At 40.2% G+C, this 22,622-nt stretch overlaps 1 protein-coding gene across 1 annotated transcript; it reads right to left on the reverse strand.

Annotated features, from left to right (window-relative positions):
- Nucleotides 1–5,062: 5,062 nt before the first annotated feature.
- sele (selectin E) lies at nucleotides 5,063–19,933 on the reverse strand. The gene is made up of 15 exons (XM_072274040.1): nucleotides 19,826–19,933; nucleotides 18,014–18,105; nucleotides 16,782–17,174; nucleotides 16,311–16,418; nucleotides 14,429–14,614; nucleotides 14,092–14,277; nucleotides 13,755–13,940; nucleotides 13,412–13,597; nucleotides 13,084–13,269; nucleotides 12,747–12,932; nucleotides 10,341–10,526; nucleotides 10,059–10,178; nucleotides 7,731–7,758; nucleotides 7,111–7,178; nucleotides 5,063–6,943 (listed from the first exon to the last, which is right to left on the reverse strand). Exons 2-14 carry the CDS (start codon nucleotides 18,093–18,095, stop codon nucleotides 7,127–7,129), a joined length of 2,085 nt encoding a protein of 694 aa, XP_072130141.1. The 5' UTR covers nucleotides 18,096–18,105; nucleotides 19,826–19,933; the 3' UTR covers nucleotides 5,063–6,943; nucleotides 7,111–7,126.
- Between the last annotated feature and the right edge of the window lie 2,689 nt (nucleotides 19,934–22,622).

The raw sequence follows: 22,622 nt of genomic DNA on the forward strand, positions 1-22,622 counted from the left end.
CTAATCATCATTATCTTTATGATGTGGCTGATCATGGTGTTATCCATGATCATGATCATTCTTGGCAAGTTTTTCTACAGAAGTGGTTTGTCATTGCCTTCTTCTGGGCAAGATTGGTTACCCCAGCCATTATCAATACTCTTTAGGGATTGTCTGCCTGGTGTCAGTGGTCACATAACCAGGGCTTGTGATTTGCACCAGCTGTTCATATGACCATCCACCACTTGTTCCCATGGCTTCACATGACTCCGATCAGGGGTCTAAGACGGTGCTACCACTTGCCCAAGGGTGACCTGCAGGCAAATAGAGAGAAGGAGCATCTTAATCCTCCTTTGAAAATGATGTGTCTCCACCCCAGCACTCATGGGATCTAATCAAGATCTTTAAGATCATGAAAGGCATTGATAACAGACAGCAATGATGCAACAGTAGCATAGCGTTAACACAACACTATTACAGCTCCAGAATTCTGGAGTTCAGAGTTCAAATCTGGTGCTGCTCCGTAAGGAAACACTGTACATCCTCCCTGTGGAATGTGTGGCTGTCCTTCCGTTTCCTCCCACAGTCCAAAGGTGTACCGGGTTTGACCGGTGGGGGTGGGGGTGGGGAAGGAGTGTTGGGGAGGCATGGCTCGAAGGGACAGAAGGGCCTTCTCCGTGTTGTATTGCTGAAAGAATAAGGGTGGTTGGCAAGGGAACCAGGAGTTACATGAGGAGACCACACTGAATGGAATGCCAGGGGTGATGCACAGATGGGTTCAATTGTGATATTCATAAGGGAGCATGATAAGTATATGGAAGGTAAGAATTTTCAGGATTCTGGGGATAGGGTAGGGAGATGGCACTCTCCTCGTTGCTTTTACACACAGTTGGTACAGATTTGAAATACCTTTATCCTGTATCTTTCAGGTCTTTATCCTGAATATTACAATTGCATCTATCTCCATATCACCTCTATCAATCCGTTCCAGGCTCCAACCATTTTTTGTACAAAAATAGCTTTCCCCCAATCAAATGGCCTCCCTCCTAGCGGCCATCATACTGCCATTCCCATTTTAGTATAGATCTGATTTTCCCTTTAGATACACATGACATTAAATGTAATAACATGTTTAAAACAGTAACACACAGCTAACTATCTAAGCAGTGGTCAAGCTTGCAAATCATGTGAATGGATTGCTATTCAGATGAAGATGACAACAGTGTGAATGAGTTTACCAGCATTCATACTTCTCAGGCAGTGAGACTTTGTGTGTTTGGGCCATCGATGAGCTTGGCAGTGCTGCAGAACTCAAACTTGTCATGGCAATCAGTACATTTATGACCCTCTTTTGCTTTCTCCGTCTACCATCTGTTCATTGTGTGAAGTTCACTTTTTGCTGGAGCACTCATATTTTCCGCATTTGCTGACGTTGTAGGAGGCCAAGCAAGTCTGGCTCACAGAACAATCCCATTTCCCCCATTAATTTTCCCTGTAGCCCATGCTCCCTCCAATCCCACCTGTTCTCCCAGTTTTACCACACATCTACAATTAGAGTAATATGCTAAACTAACAGCCTGCACTTTGGGATGTAGGAGGGAAACAGAGCACCCGAAGGAAACCCCCGTAGTCACAGGAAGAATGTGTGAACCTTACACAGACAGCACCAGCATTCAAGTTGAACTTGTATTGGTAGAACTATGAAGATGAAGCATTTCACCTAAACCAGACATCCCACCTCTCCTGGAAGTTCTGGGAGTCTCTCGCAAATTAATAGTGGCTCCCTGATGCCCGCAAATTATATACAATGTCCCGGAAATTGATTTTTTTGAGAGCGAGCGTGAGAGAGCGCGCGAGAGAAAGCAAGTTCGAGAGAGAGAGCGAGAAAGCGAGCGCGTGTGAGAGTGACCACGAGCGAGAGAGCGCGTGCGATAGAGAGACAGCGAGAGCAAGAGCAAGAGAGTTCCAAAAAAAGTCAGACTGGCAGAGTGTTCCAAAAAAAAAGAAAATATGAAACGTACGTCACCCCAGACTACACTAAAGTGTACCCCTGCCTAATAGGGGTCAAAATAATGACAGTGTTGCTCGCTGTACTGTTTGCAACAGCGACTTTTCTATTGCCCATGGTGGGTTAAGACTGTAAAAGACATGTTGAGGTGAGTTTAACGGGTGTCATTCGTTCATTAGCATAACTAATGTTATTTAAACTAGCTGACTAGTTGCTAAGGAGCTACTCTATTGCAAACATCCTACCTCTCCTGGAAGTTCGGGGAGCCTCCCACAAATTGATGGTGCTACCTCCCTGAAGTGAGTTTTTGCAGTGTGGGATGTCTGCCTAAACTTAATCTTTCCCTTTAGAAACAGTATAGCTTCCAGCTAACTGCAGACATATCTCCCTATCTTCTGTCCTCTCCTATCAGATTCTCCCTTCCCCAGCCCTTTATCTCTTTCACCAATCAATTTCCCAGCTCTTTACTTCACCTCCCCCCCCCCATTTCACCTAGCATCAACTACCTTGTACTTCTTCATCCCCTCCCCCCCCACCTTATTACTGTGACTTCTCCTCTTTCTTTCCAGTCCTGGTGAAGAGTCTCGGCCTGAAACATCGACTGTTTACTTTTTCCATAGACGATAGACAATAGGTGCAGGAGTAGACTATTCAGCCCTTCAAGCCAGCACCGCCATTCACTGTGATCATGGCTGATCATCCACAATCAGTACCCTTTTCCAGAGAATTGGCCTCCACTGCCTTCTGAGGCAGAGCATTACACAGAACCACAACCCCCTGTGTGAAAAAGGTTTTCCTCAACTCCTTTCTAAATTGTCTACCCCTTATTCTCAAACTGTGGTCTCTGGTTCTGGACTCCCCCAACATCGGGAACATGTTTCCTGCCTCTAGCGTGTCCAATCCCTTAATAATCTTATATGTTTCAATCAGATCCCCTCTCATCCTTCTAAATTCCAGTGTATACAACCCCAATTGCTCCAATCTTTCAATATATGACAGTCCCTCCATCCCGGGAATTAACCTCGTGAACCTACGCTACACTCCCTCAATAGCTAGAATGTCCTTCCTCAAATTTGGAGACCAAAACCGTACACAATATTCCAGGTGTGGTCTCACCAGGGTCCTGTACAACTGCAGAAGGACCTCCTTGCTCCTATACTCAATTCCCCTTGTTATGAAGGCCAGCATACCATTAACTTTCTTCACTGCCTGCTGTACCTGCATGCTTGCTTTCAGTGACTGATGAACAAGGACACCTAGATCTCGTTGTACTTCCCCTTTTCCTAACTTGACACCATTCAGATAGTAATTTGCCTTCCTGTTCTTGCCACCAAAGTGGATAACCTCACATTTATCCACATTAAACTGCATCTGCCATGCATCTGCCCACTCATCCAACCTGTCCAAGTCATCCTGCATTCTCATAACATCCTCCTCATATTTCACACTGCCACCCGGCTTTGTGTCATCTGCAAATTTGCTAATGTTACTTTTAATCCCTTCATCTAAATCATTAATGTATATTGTAAATAGCTGCGGTCCCAGCACTGAGCCTTGCAATACCCCACTAGTCACTGCCTGCCATTCTGAAAGGGACCCGTTAATCCCTGCTCTTTGTTTCCTGTCTGCCAACCAATTTTCTATCCATGTCAGTATCCTACCCCCAATACCATTTGCTCTAATTTTGCCCACTATTCTCCCATGTGGGACCTTATCAAAGGCTTTCTGAAAGTCCAGGTACACTACATCCACTGGCTTTTGCATGTCCATTTTTATCTATAGTTACATTCTCAAAAAATTCCAGTAGATTAGTGGAGCATGATTTCCCCTTCGTAAATCCATGTTGACTCGGACCGATCCTGTTACTGCTATCCAAGCATGCCGCTATTTCATCTCTTATAATTGATTCCAGCATCTTCCCCACCACTGATGTCAGACTAACTGGTCTACAATTGTCTGTTTTCTCTCTCCCTCCTTTCTTAAAAAGTGGGATAACATTAGCTACCCTCCAATCCGCAGGAACTGATCCTGAATCTATAGAATATTGGAAAATGATTACCAATGTGTCCACAATTTCTAGACCCATCTCCTTAAGTACCCTGGGATGCGGACCATCAGGCCCCAGGGATTTATCAACCTTCAGTTCGATCAGTTTACCCAACACCATTTTGTGCCTGATGCGAATTTCCTTCAGTTCCTCTGTTACCCTAGGTCCTCTGGCCACTATTACATCTGGGAGATAGTTTGTGTCTTCCTGAGTGAAGACAGATCCAAAGTACCTGTTCAGCTCGCCAGCTCCCCATAATAATTTCACCCGTTTCTGTCTTCAAGGGCCCAACTTTGGTCTTAACTAATTTTTTCCTCTTCACATACCTAAAGAAGCTTTTACTATCCTCCTTTATGTTTTTGGCTAGCTTACCTTCGTACCTCATCTTTTCCCCCCATATTGCCTTTTTAGTTATCTTCTGCTGCTCCTTAAAAGTCTGGTACTGTCTGAGATACTGTCTGGTCTGCTGAGTTCCTCTAGCATTTTGTGGGTGTTGCTTTGGATGACTTTCTCATGTTTCTGATATCTCCCTGCTGTCTGTCACAGGAAAATCATCATTGCAATTCTTCTCAGTTCCTCCTTACAATTGCCTAAGTGCTGCCTCCCAAATCATAGCGTGGCTCTGTCCTGTGAACAAGATCATCACTGTGTGACAACTCCAAGGAACATGAAGGGAGCAACAGCAGTACAACCTTTGATTACCTGAGAGAAAGGCTATTTGAGAATCAAGATCTTAGACAAGTGCAAAGCTCTTGATCCCCGGTTTCATGCATGCTTCTAAGATATGCACCACCTACAGCACTGCAAAGATGCCATCTATGCTATTTCTACAAAATCGTTCAACTTCCTAAGGATAAGCAAACCAATGTCAGTGTCTTTACCACTTCCTACATCCCCAGCCCTGAGGTCCCAGTTACACTCACAGAGACACTAAATAGTTGCCCAACACCAGCTTGCAAGACATTCTATGGCAATCTAAAAAGACAATTGACAGTACAATGACCTTATGCACAGCATACATATTTTATTGGAAATATATTTACAACTTCTGTGTATATCAGGAAACATATGAAATGATCAGTATTAGATATACAAATAAATTATTTAATCATTTTATATAGTGATATAAGTCTGTACAAATACCTTTAAACAAACTTTAAAGGGCAGTAGCTTTTCATTTTTACATAACTAAACTCAAACAATATTTAAATTATGTTAGTTTATGTTATTTTTATTGTAGTGATGGATAACTCTGCTGCAAATGGAGTCCATTCAAGGGACAATAGACCATAAATATTATGTTAACTTAAGATGATTTTTTTGTTCTGTATCAGATTCCCAGACTGGCTTGTTTATTAATTCTGTAGTCAAGTTATCAAGCTGTGTGGGAAATTAAGCTAAAAAAGATAATATGAATTTTGTTTTCATTCAAGTAATTCAATAGGAATAATGATAAAGCAAAAGGTGATCATATGTAGTGTTTCTTCACATTAAATTACTTGTGCCTAATTTTTATACTTACATTAGATTAGAAGGAAGGATTGAGACAAATCCTACCACCTCATCAATCAAAGTGCATTTGAGCAATGAATTTGGAAATGAGAAATTGCTACAAGTTAACAAGGCAACATCATAACGTAACACAGGTATGGAGCCATATGGATAACAAAAGATCACAACGTGATTCACCGATTTGTGCGGTCAACCTGATTGGTCAATTGGATAAATCTGATGAGAACATCCCAGGTAATGGTTAAACACATCCCATAGGGAGGAATTAAATAAATATTAATTGTGCATACATTCATACATCCAATTTGTACAGAGATGGGTGAATACAAACTGTGGAATATTGCAATACATTCTATCGTCTTCTGCTGTTTCACAGATTCCTGAGAGGACCCAACAGAATTATTCTTTGTTAATTCTGTTGATGTTAAGGAATGTTAAATAGCTTTCCATTCAGCTTGTTCTGTACTTTACCAACTATCATTACTAGTAAATCTTTCCGTCAACTGGGGTAGGCCACAACTAATAGGAAGATAATTGATTATTTTGGAGACAATGTTGAAGGTAGATATCATAACTTAATAGCTGATGAAATGGCTTTATATATCAATGATTGGGCCATTGGAATAGTCAGCCATTAATTTGCTCACAGTCTTAAAAGGCTGGGAGCATACAAGGAAAAAAATAGTAGGTAAGAGTTTGGTGTGAGAAAAAGGTAAGTGAAGACATTATTCTAGGTTAGATATCAAGGCTTAGGAAAATACCTAGATACATGCTGCCTTCTCACAGCAGCAGAAAATAGTGTGTGGCATAGGGGAACCTGAATGAAAAGGCAAATGAAATTCCATCTTTATGGGACTATTGATTGTAAAACATTAAACAAATCCATTATCACGAGTAGTACATTACTTTGTCCTTCGGTGGTTTTGTATTTAACATGCTGTCCATCGAAATCAGTAGTATTGTAAACATTACATATCATAAACATTGTAGCTATATAAATCTACATAGCACGCAATGCAAGGCTGGACAAAATCAAATTTGGCAGCAAATCCAGTAATTTGAAATTAGTTTGGGATCAACCACAGAGTTGCCTGTGTCTCCTTGATTTGGAGGTGTGGCAGTTTCAGATTGCCCAGTACCCATCTCTTGAGGCTTAATTCCATGAAGCCAAGCATGTAAAACAAGACTATAGAGGGCAAGTTTGGTATTTTGCCACCATTATCATTCAGAAAGATGGAAGACTCGTTTGAGTGAAGTCAAAGATGATGCCCTGAGATACACCCATTCATAATGGTACCAGCTTGTTGAATGGTTGAATATGCAAATCCGGTGCTATTGGAATACATCTTCTGAATCCCTTCATTTCTGGTCATCCTTTGCATAAAGATATGAAAAGCCTGCAATAAGATATTAATTAGATGTTAGAGCTGCCCTATATAACTAACTTTAGAATTGCCATTGTTTTATTAGAAACTGTACAATGTTGGCAAAGTGAATACCTTAATGTTCATATTGAAAAGACTAATAATGTGTAAAGGTGATGAGTTAAATACTGGTCTCTCACCTGAACTGAGTTGTCACTATACTTCTTCATTCACTTTGTAAGTGCCCAATGCTTTATGTGTTTTATTGCTGTAAAAATAAGGAAATAAAGGTTTCATTAGTATTAAAATAGAATTCTTAAATTTACTGAGATGTAATTGATTTAAGTTAACTGTATATTTTCCACCTTTTTTTTATATAGTGCTGGCCCATAGCTGAACACCACTGAAAAGTTATCCCAGCAAGTTTTCAAATATGGGCCATACATAACTCCTCAGCCATTCATAGATCCTGCAGGTCCCATGAGCAGAAATGAACCAACCATACTAGAATCCTGTCTAACTTTCCTTTCTCAGTTTTGTCCAGCTGTTCCTAATAGTTCCAGATTAAACAGCTCAGACGAGTGACTGAAGCCAGAAGCTCCTTAGTTTAGAAGTCTCAGTTCCATACTGAATGCTGCTTTATCAGTGCATCAGGAAATGATTTTTATTTTTATGTGAAACGCTTGCATGTTCTGCTTCTGTAACTACAAGCTTAACATCACATTCTGAGGTTACAAAAAGCCACAGATGATACCAATGAAAATAACGTATGTAACTAACGTTATGACAGGTCAGTTCCTAAAACTATTTACATTCTTACCTTAAAAGTGAGAATTTTTTTCTTTGTGCTGAAAAAGAAAGAGAGAAAGACCATTACTATTTTGTTCCCAGGGATGGATGCAGCACATTAGGTTAAATGAGTTGATTAGATTAAATGGATTGCTATAGAACATGATTGCTCAAGTGTTGCTTAAAACCAACACTTTCTCTGCCTTCAGATTCTCTTTGAAAAGAATGCTACATAAATCCCAAACTGTACACTCAATAAGTGTGAGAATTTGTAGGATCTGCCACACAGTGCCAGGTCATTTGCACCAGTTAATAAGAACAGCAGCATAGAGACAATCCAGAATTTTGTTCTCCCCTCGGGTGAAAATTAACTATCAGTCAGTGATATATTGATATGTTGAATGCATCAGATTACATTGCAACCAGGGTAGTTGCCTGATAACTCTTGAATTTTTTTTTGACATGGTTATGCCCTTGGGAGATCTTCCTGTTCGGTTGATACTCTCACAATGAATGGGGTAAGTACAAATTCGATTTTGCAAACAAAAAAGGCAGTTTTCACAATAACACTGGATTTGGACTCTGATCCCAGTGAGGAAGATGCGTTTGTCCAAGCATTCCTCTCCTCACCTCTGTGGTGTTTTTTCCTTTCTGTATTGTTTTTGATCAACAAGGTGGTTTTCTTCATCACAGATTTTTATCTACGTGTAGTACTCCACCCTTACTGCAGGAAATACTCATTATTTATCAGCTCAACAACCTGAATAAGAGATGTTTGTACGCACGTACGATGTTTCTCAAATTAACCTCATCTGTAGGCAGTTAGTCGGAATAGTAAATGAATACTAGAAACATCATCATGTTTGGAGTAAATTTCTCTAAATGACATTAGAGTAACAGGGTACTTTTAACAGCTTGTTTATAAAATGAGCAAAATAATTTCCTTCAAGTAGTTCAGCCACTAATGTTACAGAGTACAATTTCAATCTCTGCATTTCCTGCTGCATTACATTTATTTAATATATTTTGTCATGATTCCCATACCCAATCATAATTGTTATGTTTACTTATACCAGTCCAAATATCAGGGCTCTTTCACAAGCAGCAAGGCTGTCTACTAACATGGTGATTTTCACATAATAAGACATAATGAAATGACTCGAGATGCTCACAGGAACACCAGGTAATAAAGGATGAGACCAAAACAATAGGGGGACATAAAGATGCCCATTTAGAAATCCTAGTTGTCAAATGGGTTTTAGTATGTCAGAAATTCCTGCAGTCTTCACAGACAGTGTGGTAATGACAATGTATTTCCAGCATTTTCTGTTCAAACTTTGATTTTAAGGAATATCATATAGAATGGAACAAACATTTTACAGGGAATTTCTGGAGCTTCAGGGTATTGGCAGTTGAAGCAATGGCTGCTGGTGACTGGGAGATAATCAACAGAGTAGAATTTGAAAACATCTTGGAGAATTATAAGATGTGTGGAGGTGAGTTGGGGACAAGATCATGGAAGAAACTGAAAACAAGGATGATTACTTTAGTGCTGAATTTTGAGTTATAACTTGGAGACAATTTACTTAGGTAACAACAAGAGCAATTAGTAAATGGGAATTTGTGCTAGTTAGGACAAACATGTGAGTTTTGGAGTAACTCACCCAAAATGCTGGAGGAACTTAGCAGTTCAGGCAGCATCTATTGAGAGGAATTTCTTTGTAGACCCTTCACGCTACAAAAGGTCTCACCCCGAAACTGTTTATTCCTGTCCTTAGATGCTGCTTGATCTACCAAGTTCCTCGGGCATTTTGTGTGTGTTTCTCTGGATTTTCAGCATCTGCAGAATTTCTTGTGTAAATGAGTTTGGGATGATTTGTATGGAGTAGAATGAGCCTGGCATGGAGTGAGTGGAGACGCCACATCTACAGGCAACAGAGCACAGAAAAGACTTTCAGCAGCGAGTCAGTTATCCCAGTCATGGGTTGAATGTGTTGTCTGAAGCACATAGTGAGGTCAAAGTATGGTGCTTAGGAAACAGAATTTATACTAAGCACAATCATTTGGATCTTACCAATAATTAACCAGGAAAAACATTAGTTTTTGGACTGGCAATTGATATTTTAGACATGGTGGAGATGAAAGTCTGGCCTGGAAATGCTTTCAGTGATTGAAGAACAATATGTGCCTGAGAACTGAATTAGCACACCAAGCAACTTGAAAGAGCATGCCATGAAGCTACAGGAGGGAGAAACTCGTTAAATGCTTATCATTCAAGTAGAAATAGCTTTGAATGGTAATCAACAGAGAGTCTAGAAAGCCATAAAAATATAATTTAAAAATATGAGACATTATTTACCCTTCTTCCTGAGTTGCCTCATTAGCCAGATGATCATTGTCAGAGCAGAGAAGCCAGATGCCATAGCAGATGCTACTAATATCGGTGTGTAGTTTTCAGGGAGTGGTTGTGGATTGGAATCTGAGAACAGTCAGAAAATCAACATTGAAACTGTTATTGGATATTTCAACAAACTTCGCTATTCAATTTTAAAAGTTGTTTCCAACATACTCCATGTAATTCTTCCTAAGTTTGTTATGTAATCAAGCTGTTTTTAAAATGAAATGTGCTGTTTCAACATACCTTCACAGACTGGAATTGGTGCTGACCACTGTCCAAAGCTATCACACTGCAGAGTCACTGATCCGTTCAATGAGAAGCCCTTCATGCAACCAAACTCACAAACTGAGAGGTAACTTAAGTTTCCTTTTGGGTGGGAACAACTCATGTTTCCATTTTCAGGAATCTCCAGTACGTCACATTTCACAGCTGGAATGAAAGATCAAGAACTGAGTACAAATAACATCAGAATCATTGACTGCAAAATTACATCTGTGATTTAGGTTTATTTTAACCCCTTTCATAAATGCATCTGACAAAAGATGAGCCTTTGTCAAACCAACAGTAGCCTGTTTCTCTGGTGATGTTTGAGCCATCTCCACTATTTGCCTATTTTCCTATCACCCCTTTCTAATTTATGTAACACCCTGGATAAGAATGTAACTGCTGTGCTGTAGGTAGCTCATTTTAGCAGTTCTGTAACAGCAGTCTGCACTGCCTTCAGCTTGTTTGGGTTTGAGTTGCAATAAGAACCTTTGTTGTTCAACTTAGGAGTGTGCTGTCAGCCAATCGGGATAGTGGAATTGGGAGAAGGTCTGGAGAATGCTGGGGTGCAGATCTTCATTGGTGGGAGCTGGGAGAAGAAAGGAGGGAAGATGGCTGAGGATGGCATCCTTGCTGCACAAGGTGCTTTTGAGCAGATGAATGGCTTCAAGGAGGAAGGACCAACACTCCCGTGGGAGACCTGTCTGTTTGAGATGGATTTCGAGTGACATTTGGAAGGTGGTGTGAGCTTTCACACGGACTAAGGGTCCAGCGCGAGAGTGGTAGACAAGATGACCTCCAACATAAGTGTACATTTGACTTTTTAAGAGTAATGGACTCTTTCTGCTTTTTCTCTTTCTTTCATTTAATGATGGCTTGCTTAAATTAGCATTCTTAAATATACTTGTTTATAATTGTATGGAGTGTATGATGTGTTACTTCTTGCCAGGGACAGTAAATCACACAGCATTCACACAGACCAGGGTTTGCGTGGGCGAGGCATCCCAACGCCATGGATTTGGTGGGACCAAAGACGTACGAAACCTGACAAACGTGGTTTTATGGCCACAGAATCCAGTGAGGGGCTAATGAGCTGGGTTTCCAGAGAAGCCTAGTAACAGGGGGTTTCATTTAGACGGCACTTAAGTTGACCATATCACAAACTTTGGCTATTTTCTTTTAAATTCCCGGGGATTTGTTTATCATGAGTAAAGTGAATCAAATTGGGAGAATGGTATATCGGGCTGAGGAGAATCATGGGAGGAAAATAGATGGATAAATGTCAGAACATGGTTGCGGGCGCTTTAGCCTTTAGCTCTCATATTGATAAAGGCACCTTAATTGGTGCTTTAATTGGGCCCATACATGAATCACCTTAAAGTAAATAAGATAAACAATTCAGATGTGGTTAGTTGAACAAACACGATGATACACCATGCTCCAGAGCCCAGTTCATTACTACCACACCCAAGATGTTAGACATGCTCAAAATAGTACATTTTCTAAAGAGGAAATAAACATATTGGTCTGAAAAAGGACTTGTATTACCAATAACAAATCTGCAGTGATATTAATAGGGAGATTATTTTTTAATCAGTCGGTCTCTGGGATGGGAATGTAAATTCTACATGAATTCTACAAGTCCATTCTCATCAACACACAATATAATTGTGCTAAGACTTCTTTACTCTTGTACTCAAACCTTACATAAAGTAGAGATTGATTTATCACTTCATTTCCTAACGGGCTGTTGCACCTGTTAGCTTTCTGTGCTTACAATATGTACAATGACACCCTGGTCCTTGTGAACAGCAGTTTGCAATATATCACCAGTTTAAAAATAACTTCTTAGTATTTTAATTTACTCTGCTAAAGTGTGTAACCTCACAGTTTCCACATCTGCCTTGTGGTTGCCCATATTCCCTTGTCACCTCTTTGCATCCTTTTCATTACTCACATTCCCACTGTGGCATTAGCATTCTTGGTCCCCTGGCCAATGTGGACTATGAATAGTTAGGGTTCTAGCACTGATCCTCACAATGTCTTACTTCTTAGAACATGCCAAACTAAGAAGGAAGAATTTATGGTTAGTCTTTGTCCTCTATCTTTTTAGCAATTGACAATCCACACTACCCATGTGCTCTAAATATGTTCAATGATCTCCTGTGGAAGTTCTTATGGAAAGCTTTCTGAAAATACATCACATTCACTGATTCTCAATTATCTACCCTGTTGGCTACAAGCTTCTATAGATTACAGATTATAGATTTGTAAAATATTAAACTAATGGCAAATCTATGACTATGCAATTAACTTTGGAGATCTATAGCTTTGGCTTTTTCTCTTTTAAGAGCTAATTAGTCATCTAGTACAATTTGTCTGTACCTTCACAGTGAGGGGTTGGCGCTGACCACTCCCCAGGTGCTCCACACTCCAGTGTTTCTGACCCTCTGAGCTGAAACCCCTCAGCACAGCTGAAGTCACACGTTGAGTTGTAACCGAATGGGGCAAATGGACCCGAGCAGGTCATGTTCAGCTGTTCTTGCCCCTCCAGGTTTACACATTGTACAGCTGCAAGAGGCAACAGAGTACTTATTGTTTTAAAACCAATTCAAAATACACTAATCTTAACTACTTCCTAATTTCAAGTCAAGATTTTGAAAGAACATATTGAGGTTAATAATCAGAACTTTTTTTCAATAGTTCATTAATCTTCAGTTACCTTCACAGTGAGGGGTTGGCGCTGACCACTCCCCAGGTGCTCCACACTCCAGTGTTTCTGACCCCCGGAGCTCAAACCCCTCAGTACAGCTGAAGTTACACGTTGAGTTGTAACCGAATGGGGCAAATGGACCCGAGCAGGTCATATTCAGCTGTTCTTGCCCTTCCAGGTTTGCACATTGTACAGCTGCAAGAAACAAAGGAGAATTATCAAGACTTAAGACTATGCCAGTCTTATCTAGTTCACAATTTCAAGACAAGATTTTGAAATAACATATTGAGGCAAATGTTCAGAGATGTTCTTCACTAGTGCACTAATCTTCAGTTACCTTCACAGTGAGGGGTTGGTGCTGACCACTCTCCAGATGCTTCACACTCCAGTCTCTTTGACCCCCAGAGCTGAAACCCCTCAGCACAGCTGAAGTCACACATTGAGTTGTAAATGAAGGGTGCAAACGGATCCGAGTAGGTCACAATCAACTGTTCTTGTTCCTCGAGTTTTGTACATTGTACTGCTGCAAGAAGAAATGGAGAATTTGTTTGTTTTAAAATCAATTGAAATTACATCAGACTTATCTATTTCACACTTCCATGGTAAGTTGCTAAATAAACATAGTGATGTAAATCTTAAGAGATTTTTATTCTTCATCATTGTCATAAATGTTCAGTTACCTTCACAGTGAGGGGTTGGCGCTGACCACTCCCCAGATGCTCCACACTCCAGTGTTTCTGACCCCCGGAGCTGAAACCCCTCAGCACAGCTGAAGTTACACGTTGAGTTGTAACCGAATGGGGCAAGTGGATCCGAGCAGGTCATATTCAGCTGTTCTTGCCCCTCCAGGTTTACACATTGTACAGCTGCAAAAGGCAACAGAGAACTTATTGTTTTAAAACCAATTCAAAATACACTAGTCTTAACTACTTCCTAATTTCAAGTCAAGATTTTGAATGAACATATTGAGGTAAATGTTAATAAATTTGTTTCACTAGTGCAATAATCTTCAGTTACCTTCACAGTGAGGGGTTGGCGCTGACCACTCCCCAGGTGCTCCACACTCCAGTGTTTCTGACCCCCGGAGCTCAAACCCCTCAGCACAGCTGAAGTTACACGTTGTGCTGTAACCGAATGGGGCAAATGGACCCGAGCAGGTCATATTCAGCTGTTCTTGCCCTTCCAGGTTTGCACATTGTACAACTGCAAGAGGCAACAGAGAACTTATTGTTTTAAAACCAATTCAAAATACACTAGTTTTAACTACTTCATAATTTCAAGTCAATGTTTTGAAAGAATGTATTGAGGTTAATAATCAGATCTTTTTTTCAATAGTTCATTAATCTTCAGTTACCTTCACAGTGAGGGGTTGGTGCTGACCACTCCCCAGATGCTCCACACTCCAGTGTTTCTGACCCCTGGAGCTCAAACCCCTCAGCACAGCTGAAGTCACACGTTGAGTTGTAACCGAATGGGGCAAATGGACCCAAGCAGGTCATAGTCACTTGTTCTTGCTCCTCCAGGTTTGCACAATTTACAACTGCAAGAAACAAGAGGGAACCTTTTATTTTCAAACCATAACACCTCAGACCTGTGGGTTTCACATCTTAAGGCAAGATTTTAAATAAATATGATGATGTAAGTAATCAGAATGTTTTTTTTCACTGATTCGTTAATCTTCTTTGCAGTGAGTGATCTGTTCTGATTCTCTCCAAATTGCTAACTCAGAAAACGGGTTAGTTATAAAATTAAATCAAAATGCACCAGAGCACTCTGTTCCACAATTTCAAGGCAATACTTTGAATGAGCATTTAGGATTTCTTTTGACCAAACCTCAGTAATTTTCTAATTAATGCAAGATCTTGACCAAAATGTTGATAATTCACCCGCCCCCCCACCACCTTCCACCAATGCTTCTCCTCAGCGTGTAGTCTTTATAGATTCATTACTTATTAAATACTGAATAACTTCCACTTGTATTTTCTCATTTACTGAAGGCAGAGCTTCCTTCTGACATGTGGTATTAGTTGATTAAAACTAAGGCAGCAGTAAATACTCAAACATTGGGCCCATGTGCACATGAGTGATATTGAGGGGAATAAGTTGAATCAGATTGCCTTCTCTCTGCTGGAAAATGATGGGCAAATCCATGAATGTGCCCTTTGGATTCTGTGATAACAAATGAAGAAACACCAGTTGGACTATAAGACCTTAAGACGTAGGAGCAGAATTAAGCCGTTCATTCCATCAAGTCTGCTCTGCCATTTCATCCATTTCCCTCTCAACCCCATTCTCCTGCCTCGTCTCTGTAACTTTTCATGCCCTGACTAATCAAGAACCTATCAATTTCCACTTTAAATACACCCAGTGACCTGGCCTCCACAGCTGCCTGTGGCAACGAATTCCGCAGATTCACTGCTCTCTGGCTAAAGAAATTCCTCCACATCTCCATTCTAGATGGGCGTCCCTCTAAGGCTGTGCCCTCTGGTCCTAGGCTCACCCACCGTAGGAACCATCCTCTCCATATCCACTCTGTCGAGGCCTTTCAACATCCAATAAGTTCAATGAGATCCGCGCCTCCCCCCCCCCTTCTATACTCCAGCGAGTAAAGGTCCAGAACCATCAAATGCTCTTTATACATTAATCCTTTTATTTCTGGAATCATTCTCGTGAACCTCCTCTGAACCCTCTCCAATGTCAACACATCCTTTCTTAGATAATGGAACCAAAACTGCTCAGCAGACTCGTGAGTGCCTTATAAAGCCTCAGCGTTACATCCTTGTTTTTATATTCTAGTGGTCTCGAAATGAATGCTAACATTGCAGTTACATAGGAAGTGACAGAGGTATGGCAATAGCTAGGTAATTATAGGCAGTAACAGTATCACCAGTAACATGTGCAAGATGTAAAATGTACAGCCAAATAAGTCTAACAGCTCCTTTGATTGAAAACTATGATTTTGGGCAAACCATGTACCTCACAGATGGGTGGAGCTTAGGAGGATAATGGCACCTAACAGTGACTCCTTTGCTTATATCTTTGGGGTTCTAACATTTAACTGTCAATCATTCTTTGGGGCACTCCTCTGTTTTCGTGGATGGTTGCGAAGAAAAAGAATTTCAAGACGTATATTGTATACATTTCTCTGACATTAAGCGTACTTTTGAAACCCTTGAACCGTAATAAATCATTGTGTTTTATACAAGTCAAATCATACTGTCTGTAAAGGCACTTACCATGTTCACACTCTGGTCCGTAGAATCCATCATTGCAGACACAACGGTAACTTCCAATGGTCTCTACACACTCTCCATTGCTGCTGCATGACGTCTTACTGCATGAGGCTTAAACAAATAACACAAATTAATCATTATTAACAGCCCAGAAGATGTTTAAATTATTATCAAACAAGATAGTGAGCTAGTGTAATGAGGAAAATTATATATTCATGCAGGTTCATTTCATCATGTTTATTGTTTAAGGAACAAGGAACTTTCTAGGTTCAAATTCCAAATTTGGTTATTATAATTGCTACTCTTCCATTTTGTCATTCTTAAATTCTTGTTTTTTTTTGTTTAAAAGGACATAATTGAAGAACTCATATTGGATTAGAAAAGTCTACCAATAACTATCTTAGCAAAGTTTTAATATAATTTCAGAATTTAAAGTTGATTGTGATGATGATATAGACTACTTTATATTTTTACCTGTGTAACACAAAGGTTTTTTCTTTCTTCTGCAGTCAATATCATTCCACTTCCCTGAGTCAATGTCTCTCTGAATGTACATTTCTACACAATCTTCATTCCCAGTTTTTCCACTATTATTGGGTTCACCAGTAGCCCAGTTCTCTGCTTCTTTACTGAGTGGCTTCTCAGTGCCAACCCAGGTCCAAACATCATTAATTTTCCTCAGTCCAATCCAGTAGTAACTGTTTGATTTTGGTATGTTATTATTCAAATACTCTATTTCTTCTGCATTCTGGATTGCAACCATATCAGTATATTTGCTTTGACAAAAGGATCTTGCATTTTTCCAAGGCATATCTTCGATAGTGTAATTGTACATCCAGCCATGAATTTCACCCAGAAGCAATAGTTCTGTAAAGAAAGGGATAATTTTAAAGAATCATTCCCACTGTTTAGCTCAAGTTATTTTCTTGTTTTGTCCTTCATTTTGTACTAGTTAAGTTTATTAACACCATCAAATAAATTGTAGATGTTGGAAACTTAAAGTAAATAAAAACAGAAAATATTGGAAATAATCAACAGGTCAGTATGTGTCGACAGGAAGAGACAAAGACTAACATTTCAAGTTGAAGGTCACTGATTGATCTGAAGCATAAGTTGTTTCCCCTGTTACATATGCTGCCTGATTTGCTGAGTACTTAGAACATGTTCTATTTTTACTTTAGGTCATTGCTATCGTTTGGAAAATTGAATTATTCTATTCCTAGCGCTCCAAACCATCTGGAATCTGCCAGAAGCTATTTCTATTCTGTTCCAATTGCAGCAATGAATCCTTCCATACCTGTGTGACATGCTTCCCTTTTCCTACATAAGGCTTTCTACGGCAGTTTGGAGTGAGATTCCAAAATAAATGTAATAGCAAAAAAAATGCAAAATTAATTTTGAATTGGATGCATAAGGAATTAAAGTGAGATTAGAAAAGTTTATTCATTGGGGCCTGAATAGCCATCAAACAGAAGAATTTGGGAGAATGTTTAACCTCAATATAGAAGTGAAAGCCTTTCATCTGACTGGCTGATACACCCACCCCAGGCACTTCCTTTGTTTGCCATTTGTGACTATAGCTTGCTAATATCACATTAGTAATGGCTTGACTTGCACAAAGAGAATGTAGCACAATAGATGCCATCTTTGTATTAAAAAGCAGTATACTGTAATTGCTCTTATATTTTATATCACTCCTTTCTTACCAAGAATAATTATAGCGACAAACTGCATTCGACGTCCAGCTCTCAGAATTTGTGGGGTTTGTTGGTTTACCATTTTTGCCATTCTGTTGTATCTATAGATAATAAGATGTTATTTATAATCATTATCGAATAGAATAACCAAAGCAATCTTGAATATTTACCACTCATGCTAAGAAAATGATTACATGCTGTTTATGAGGCTCATTCTTCATGTATGTTAAAAATAAAATTATGGCATACGATGTTCACATTTCAAATTCTATCAGTTCCTTCTATTCTATGAAAACATGTCAATGTTGTGATTTCAAAATCATGATCCTCAACATGACATACAGTGCTAAGACTCATTTCTTCTACTCACAGTAACATCATGCCTTGGGATGGAACAGCCTTAATCCTGAAGGGCCTTTATTGTTATTTTCCTAAGAAAAACTACTATCAAACAAAAGCATGCTTGCTCTGCTCTTCAAGAGATATAGGCAACGTGAAGCAAGTTTTAAACTTCATAACTTTTTTAATCATAGAAGGAAACTAATCCCCCCTTAACTAAATACTAATGCTAAAATTCAGCTCTTATCCAACTACTGGGTAATTGAAATTTACAAAGTCTTCTGTTTCCCTGCTTCTACCAAGATCTATAATCTGCCAGCATTACCCGAGGCTATGTTCTAAGGAGGTACTAATCTGTTCTAAAGATGGTACTTTTGTCCTGAGAGCCTGAGATCCTCCTGAGATTTATACAGTATATTTTCTGGATTGCTACACTATTAATTTTATTCTAAACCTGAAATTTTGCCTCATTGTTCATCAATGTACTAAACAAGTTGCAACCCATAAAAATAAATCCCAAACGATTATTAAGTTAGGGGCTACTTATTATTTTATGGAGAAAAGCTTTATCAAAGCTAATTTCAAAGAAGACATTTTTAGATTGAACTGTAACTGAAATAAATTGACAGTATCAGAATTAATTATAATTTTGCTTTTGGTTTCACAGGGTTCACTTTTCCCACCTGTGGCTCAATCATTGTTCTTAACATGAATAGGTTTCATGTTGAAGTCCCACTTTGGAGTGTTAAACCCATTCATGTTGGCTGACACTTTGGGGCAGTGAAAGAATACTACGCCTGGGATAATTTATACACACTTCAGATAGCAAGAATGGTCTGAGCCCTTTCCTGCAATCTGATGTGTGTATAAATTGTCCCAAGGTTCCTGCTCAATGAATACTCCTCAATCACCAATCTAAAATCTAATCACATGATCTTTATTGAACTGGGGAACTTGCCGAGTTTAATTTAACAACTATGCTTCCTACATTACACTAACAACCACACTGTGCCTCACTGGTCGTAAAGTACTCTGAGATTGTGCCAGAGAGGCTCGATAAAGGCATTTCTTTAAGTGCTGATTGTTACAGATTGGGAGTCAGCTAGTTTATAGAAGTATATGTAAGACAATGTGGTACAGTATTAGTACCCTCTCTTACCATCTTCACGAAGGTAGCAAGACCTAAATGGCAATTGTTTACACATAAATTTAATTTAATTGGTCTTTTTATGTGCTTTCCTTCTGAGGAAACAATTTTACTTTCACTAAATATAAGCAGTCTTTTGCTCTGGTTCAATCAATGTCCAATGAGGACAGACTGTGCAACTGTCTCTGAAATATGAATTAAAATTCTAAAGAATTATCATATTTCAGAAATTAGAGTATTGCAGTGTTAGTATCACTATTCTCTTCCAAATAAAATGTTATAACATGTTATTTTTTTGTGCAGAAAACACAGTTACTTTTAAGATGATACCTTACCTTACCAGATCCCAATCCAAATGACTGCAATTGACTCTGGTGTTCACTTGAAGAAAGAACTCAGCTGTGTCTTTTCAATTGCTCTGGAAAAGAACACTGCACTTTCATTGTAGCAGAGGGCCTTATATCCTCAGTCACAGTTTCCTGGTCATTTCCGGAAAATTTCCCTGTGACATTAACTGATTAGAATAAAATAGACGGAACCGCCTTTTCAATGCCAAGTGTTAATGGACAGACATCAATGATTTTATCTGTCGCCTGCCAATAAGTCAGTATTCCTGTCAGCTCCTGTACCTTTCATCCCAGGCTTGCACAACCCTGCGACTTTTCACCTATTTAAATTAGACAGTGGAATTTGTTTTCCAAAAATATTAGCTGTGGTGCTGCGTCCAGGTGTTAGGGCTGAACAAGCTCTTGTACTCCATGTTCAGCCTCAGCAAAATTACAAAGTGACCATAATGCACTAATCTTTCTTTTCTTTCGCATTCTGTCTGCAGCCTTTAACACTGTTGGTTGTATCATCTGCCACCACCTTCTCCATATTATCCAGCCATGCTTAGAAGTTGCTTTTTCACTCCATATATATTTGGTCATAAGAAATGGTTTGCCTCTCCACTGCTTCAACACGGAGCAATCCTCAACTCCTTCCTATTTCTTATGCTCATTGCATCCCCAGATCTGAAGGTATATCAGGTGCCACGTGTGTTGCCTGTTTCAAATATATCTTATTACATTCATTAACAACAGGAATTCTGTGGATGCTGGAAATTCAAGCAACACACATCAAAGTTACTGGTGAACGCAGCAGGCCAGGCAGCATCTCTAGGAAGAGGTGCAGTCGACGTTTCAGGCCGAGACCCTTCGTCAGGACTAACTGAAGGAAGAGCCAGTAAGAGATTTGAAAGTGGGAGGGGGAGGGGGAGATCCAAAATGATGGGATAAGATAGGAGAAGACAGGAGGGGGAGGGATGGAGCCAAGAGCTGGACAGGTGATAGGCAAAAGGGATACGAGAGGATCATGGGACAGGAGGCCCAGGGAGAAGGAAAAGGGGGAGGGGGGGAAAAACCCAAAGGATGGGTAACGGACCCAACGCAGACTGGGAGACCACTTTGCTGAAACTTCCGCCACCTCCAACGGGATCCCACCACTAAGCACATCTTTCCCTCCCCACCCCCCTGCTTTCCGCAGAGATCGCTCCCTACACGACTCCCTTGTCCATTCGTCCCCCCCATCCCTCCCCACTGATCTCCCTCCTGGCACTTATCCTTGTAAGCAGAACAAGTGCTACACATGCCCTTACACTTCCTCCCTTACCACCATTCAGGGCCCTAGACAGTCCTTCCAGGTGAGGTGACACTTCACCTGTGAGTCGACTGGGGTGATATACTGCTTCCGGTGCTCCCGATGTGGCCTTCTATATATTGGTGAGACCCGACGCAGACTGGGAGACCGCTTTGCTGAACACCTACGCTCTGTCCGCCAGAGAAAGCAGGATCTCCCAGTGGCCACACATTTTAATTCCAAGTCCCATTCCCATTCTGACATGTCTATCCACGGCCTCCTCTACTGTAAAGATGAAGCCACACTCAGGTTGGAGGAACAACACCTTATATTCCGTCTGGGTAGCCTCCAACCTGATGGCATGAACATTGACTTCTCTAACTTCCGCTGATGCCCCACCTCCCCCTCATACCCCATCCATTATATACTTTTATACACAGATTCTTTCTCTCACTCTCCTTTTTCTCCCCCTGTCCCTCTGACTATACCCCTTGCCCATCCTCTGGGTTCCCCCCCCCCCGTCTTTCTCCCTGGGCCTCCTGTCCCATGATCCTCTCTTGCCAATCACCTGTCCAGCTCTTGGCTCCATCCCTCCCCCTCTTGTCGTCTCCTATCATTTTGGATCTCCCCCTCCCCCTCCTACTTTCAAATATCTTACTAACTCTTCCTTCAGTTAGTCCTGACGAAGGATCTCAGCCTGAAACATCGACTGTACCTCTTCCTAGAGATGCTGCCTGGCCAGTAACTTTGACGTGTGTTGTTATTGCATTCATTGCCTGTTTGAATGAGATCCAGCATTAGTTGAAATGAAATTTTTGCCAATTGGATATTGCAAAGTCATAATGTTTGGTTCGTGTTCCCTACCCAACAATTCTATTCCCTTTTCATGCCAGTGTCTTAGTCTGAACTAGGCAATTTGAAACAGTGATATCCAAATTTACACTTTAACAATCCTCCAATCCAATAACATTGCCATCTCAGATCTGCCTTAATCCATTTACCATAGTTCTGAGAGATTGCTTGGGTTCTCCAAAGGTGGATTTTGGTCAGTCTTATATCCTACCATTCACCATTGATGGACATTAACGAATTTAACTCCAAAATTCCTTCAGATTCCTCCTTGTCTCTCATTTCCCTCTCTCTTTTTAAAAAATGTCCCTTAAATTCAGCTTTTTGCCCAATCTTTTGATCAGCTAGCTTAAATCTTGGGATAAGGATCAAACTTTTTCAGTGATTTGACTTAAGAAGCTTGGGGTATTTTATCATGTTCACGACTCTGTTAAGGAAAGAATGTGACTGTTGTAATCAGCAAAGCTTTGTGGTGAGCTGTACCAGTTGAACAATCAGAGGAACAGCATTACTACACCAATTGATTGTACAATGACACAGCGCCATCGCCATAATGTATGAGCGTGTGTGCCAACAAACAATCATCACATAGGCAGCATCACCATATCCTGAAGTGACAAGCAGGAGTCAGTTGGTGCGGTGGCAAAGGTTGAAGTCGCCAGATTT

This window comes from Mobula birostris, chromosome 12 (assembly GCF_030028105.1).
Source record: "Mobula birostris isolate sMobBir1 chromosome 12, sMobBir1.hap1, whole genome shotgun sequence".
Taxonomy (NCBI): domain Eukaryota; kingdom Metazoa; phylum Chordata; class Chondrichthyes; order Myliobatiformes; family Myliobatidae; genus Mobula; species Mobula birostris.

Excerpts from the sequence above, each read along its gene's own strand:
- sele (XM_072274040.1), bottom strand. The coding sequence starts at position 18,095 with ATGGCAAAAATGGTAAACCAACAAACCCCACAAATTCTGAGAGCTGGA. Across the intron at positions 12,933-13,083 it reads GCCAACCCCTCACTGTGAAG|CTGTACAATGTGTAAACCTG; the intron begins GTAACTGAAGAT and ends TGCCTCTTGCAG. Across the intron at positions 10,179-10,340 it reads ACCAATTCCAGTCTGTGAAG|ATTCCAATCCACAACCACTC; the intron begins GTATGTTGAAAC and ends GACTGTTCTCAG.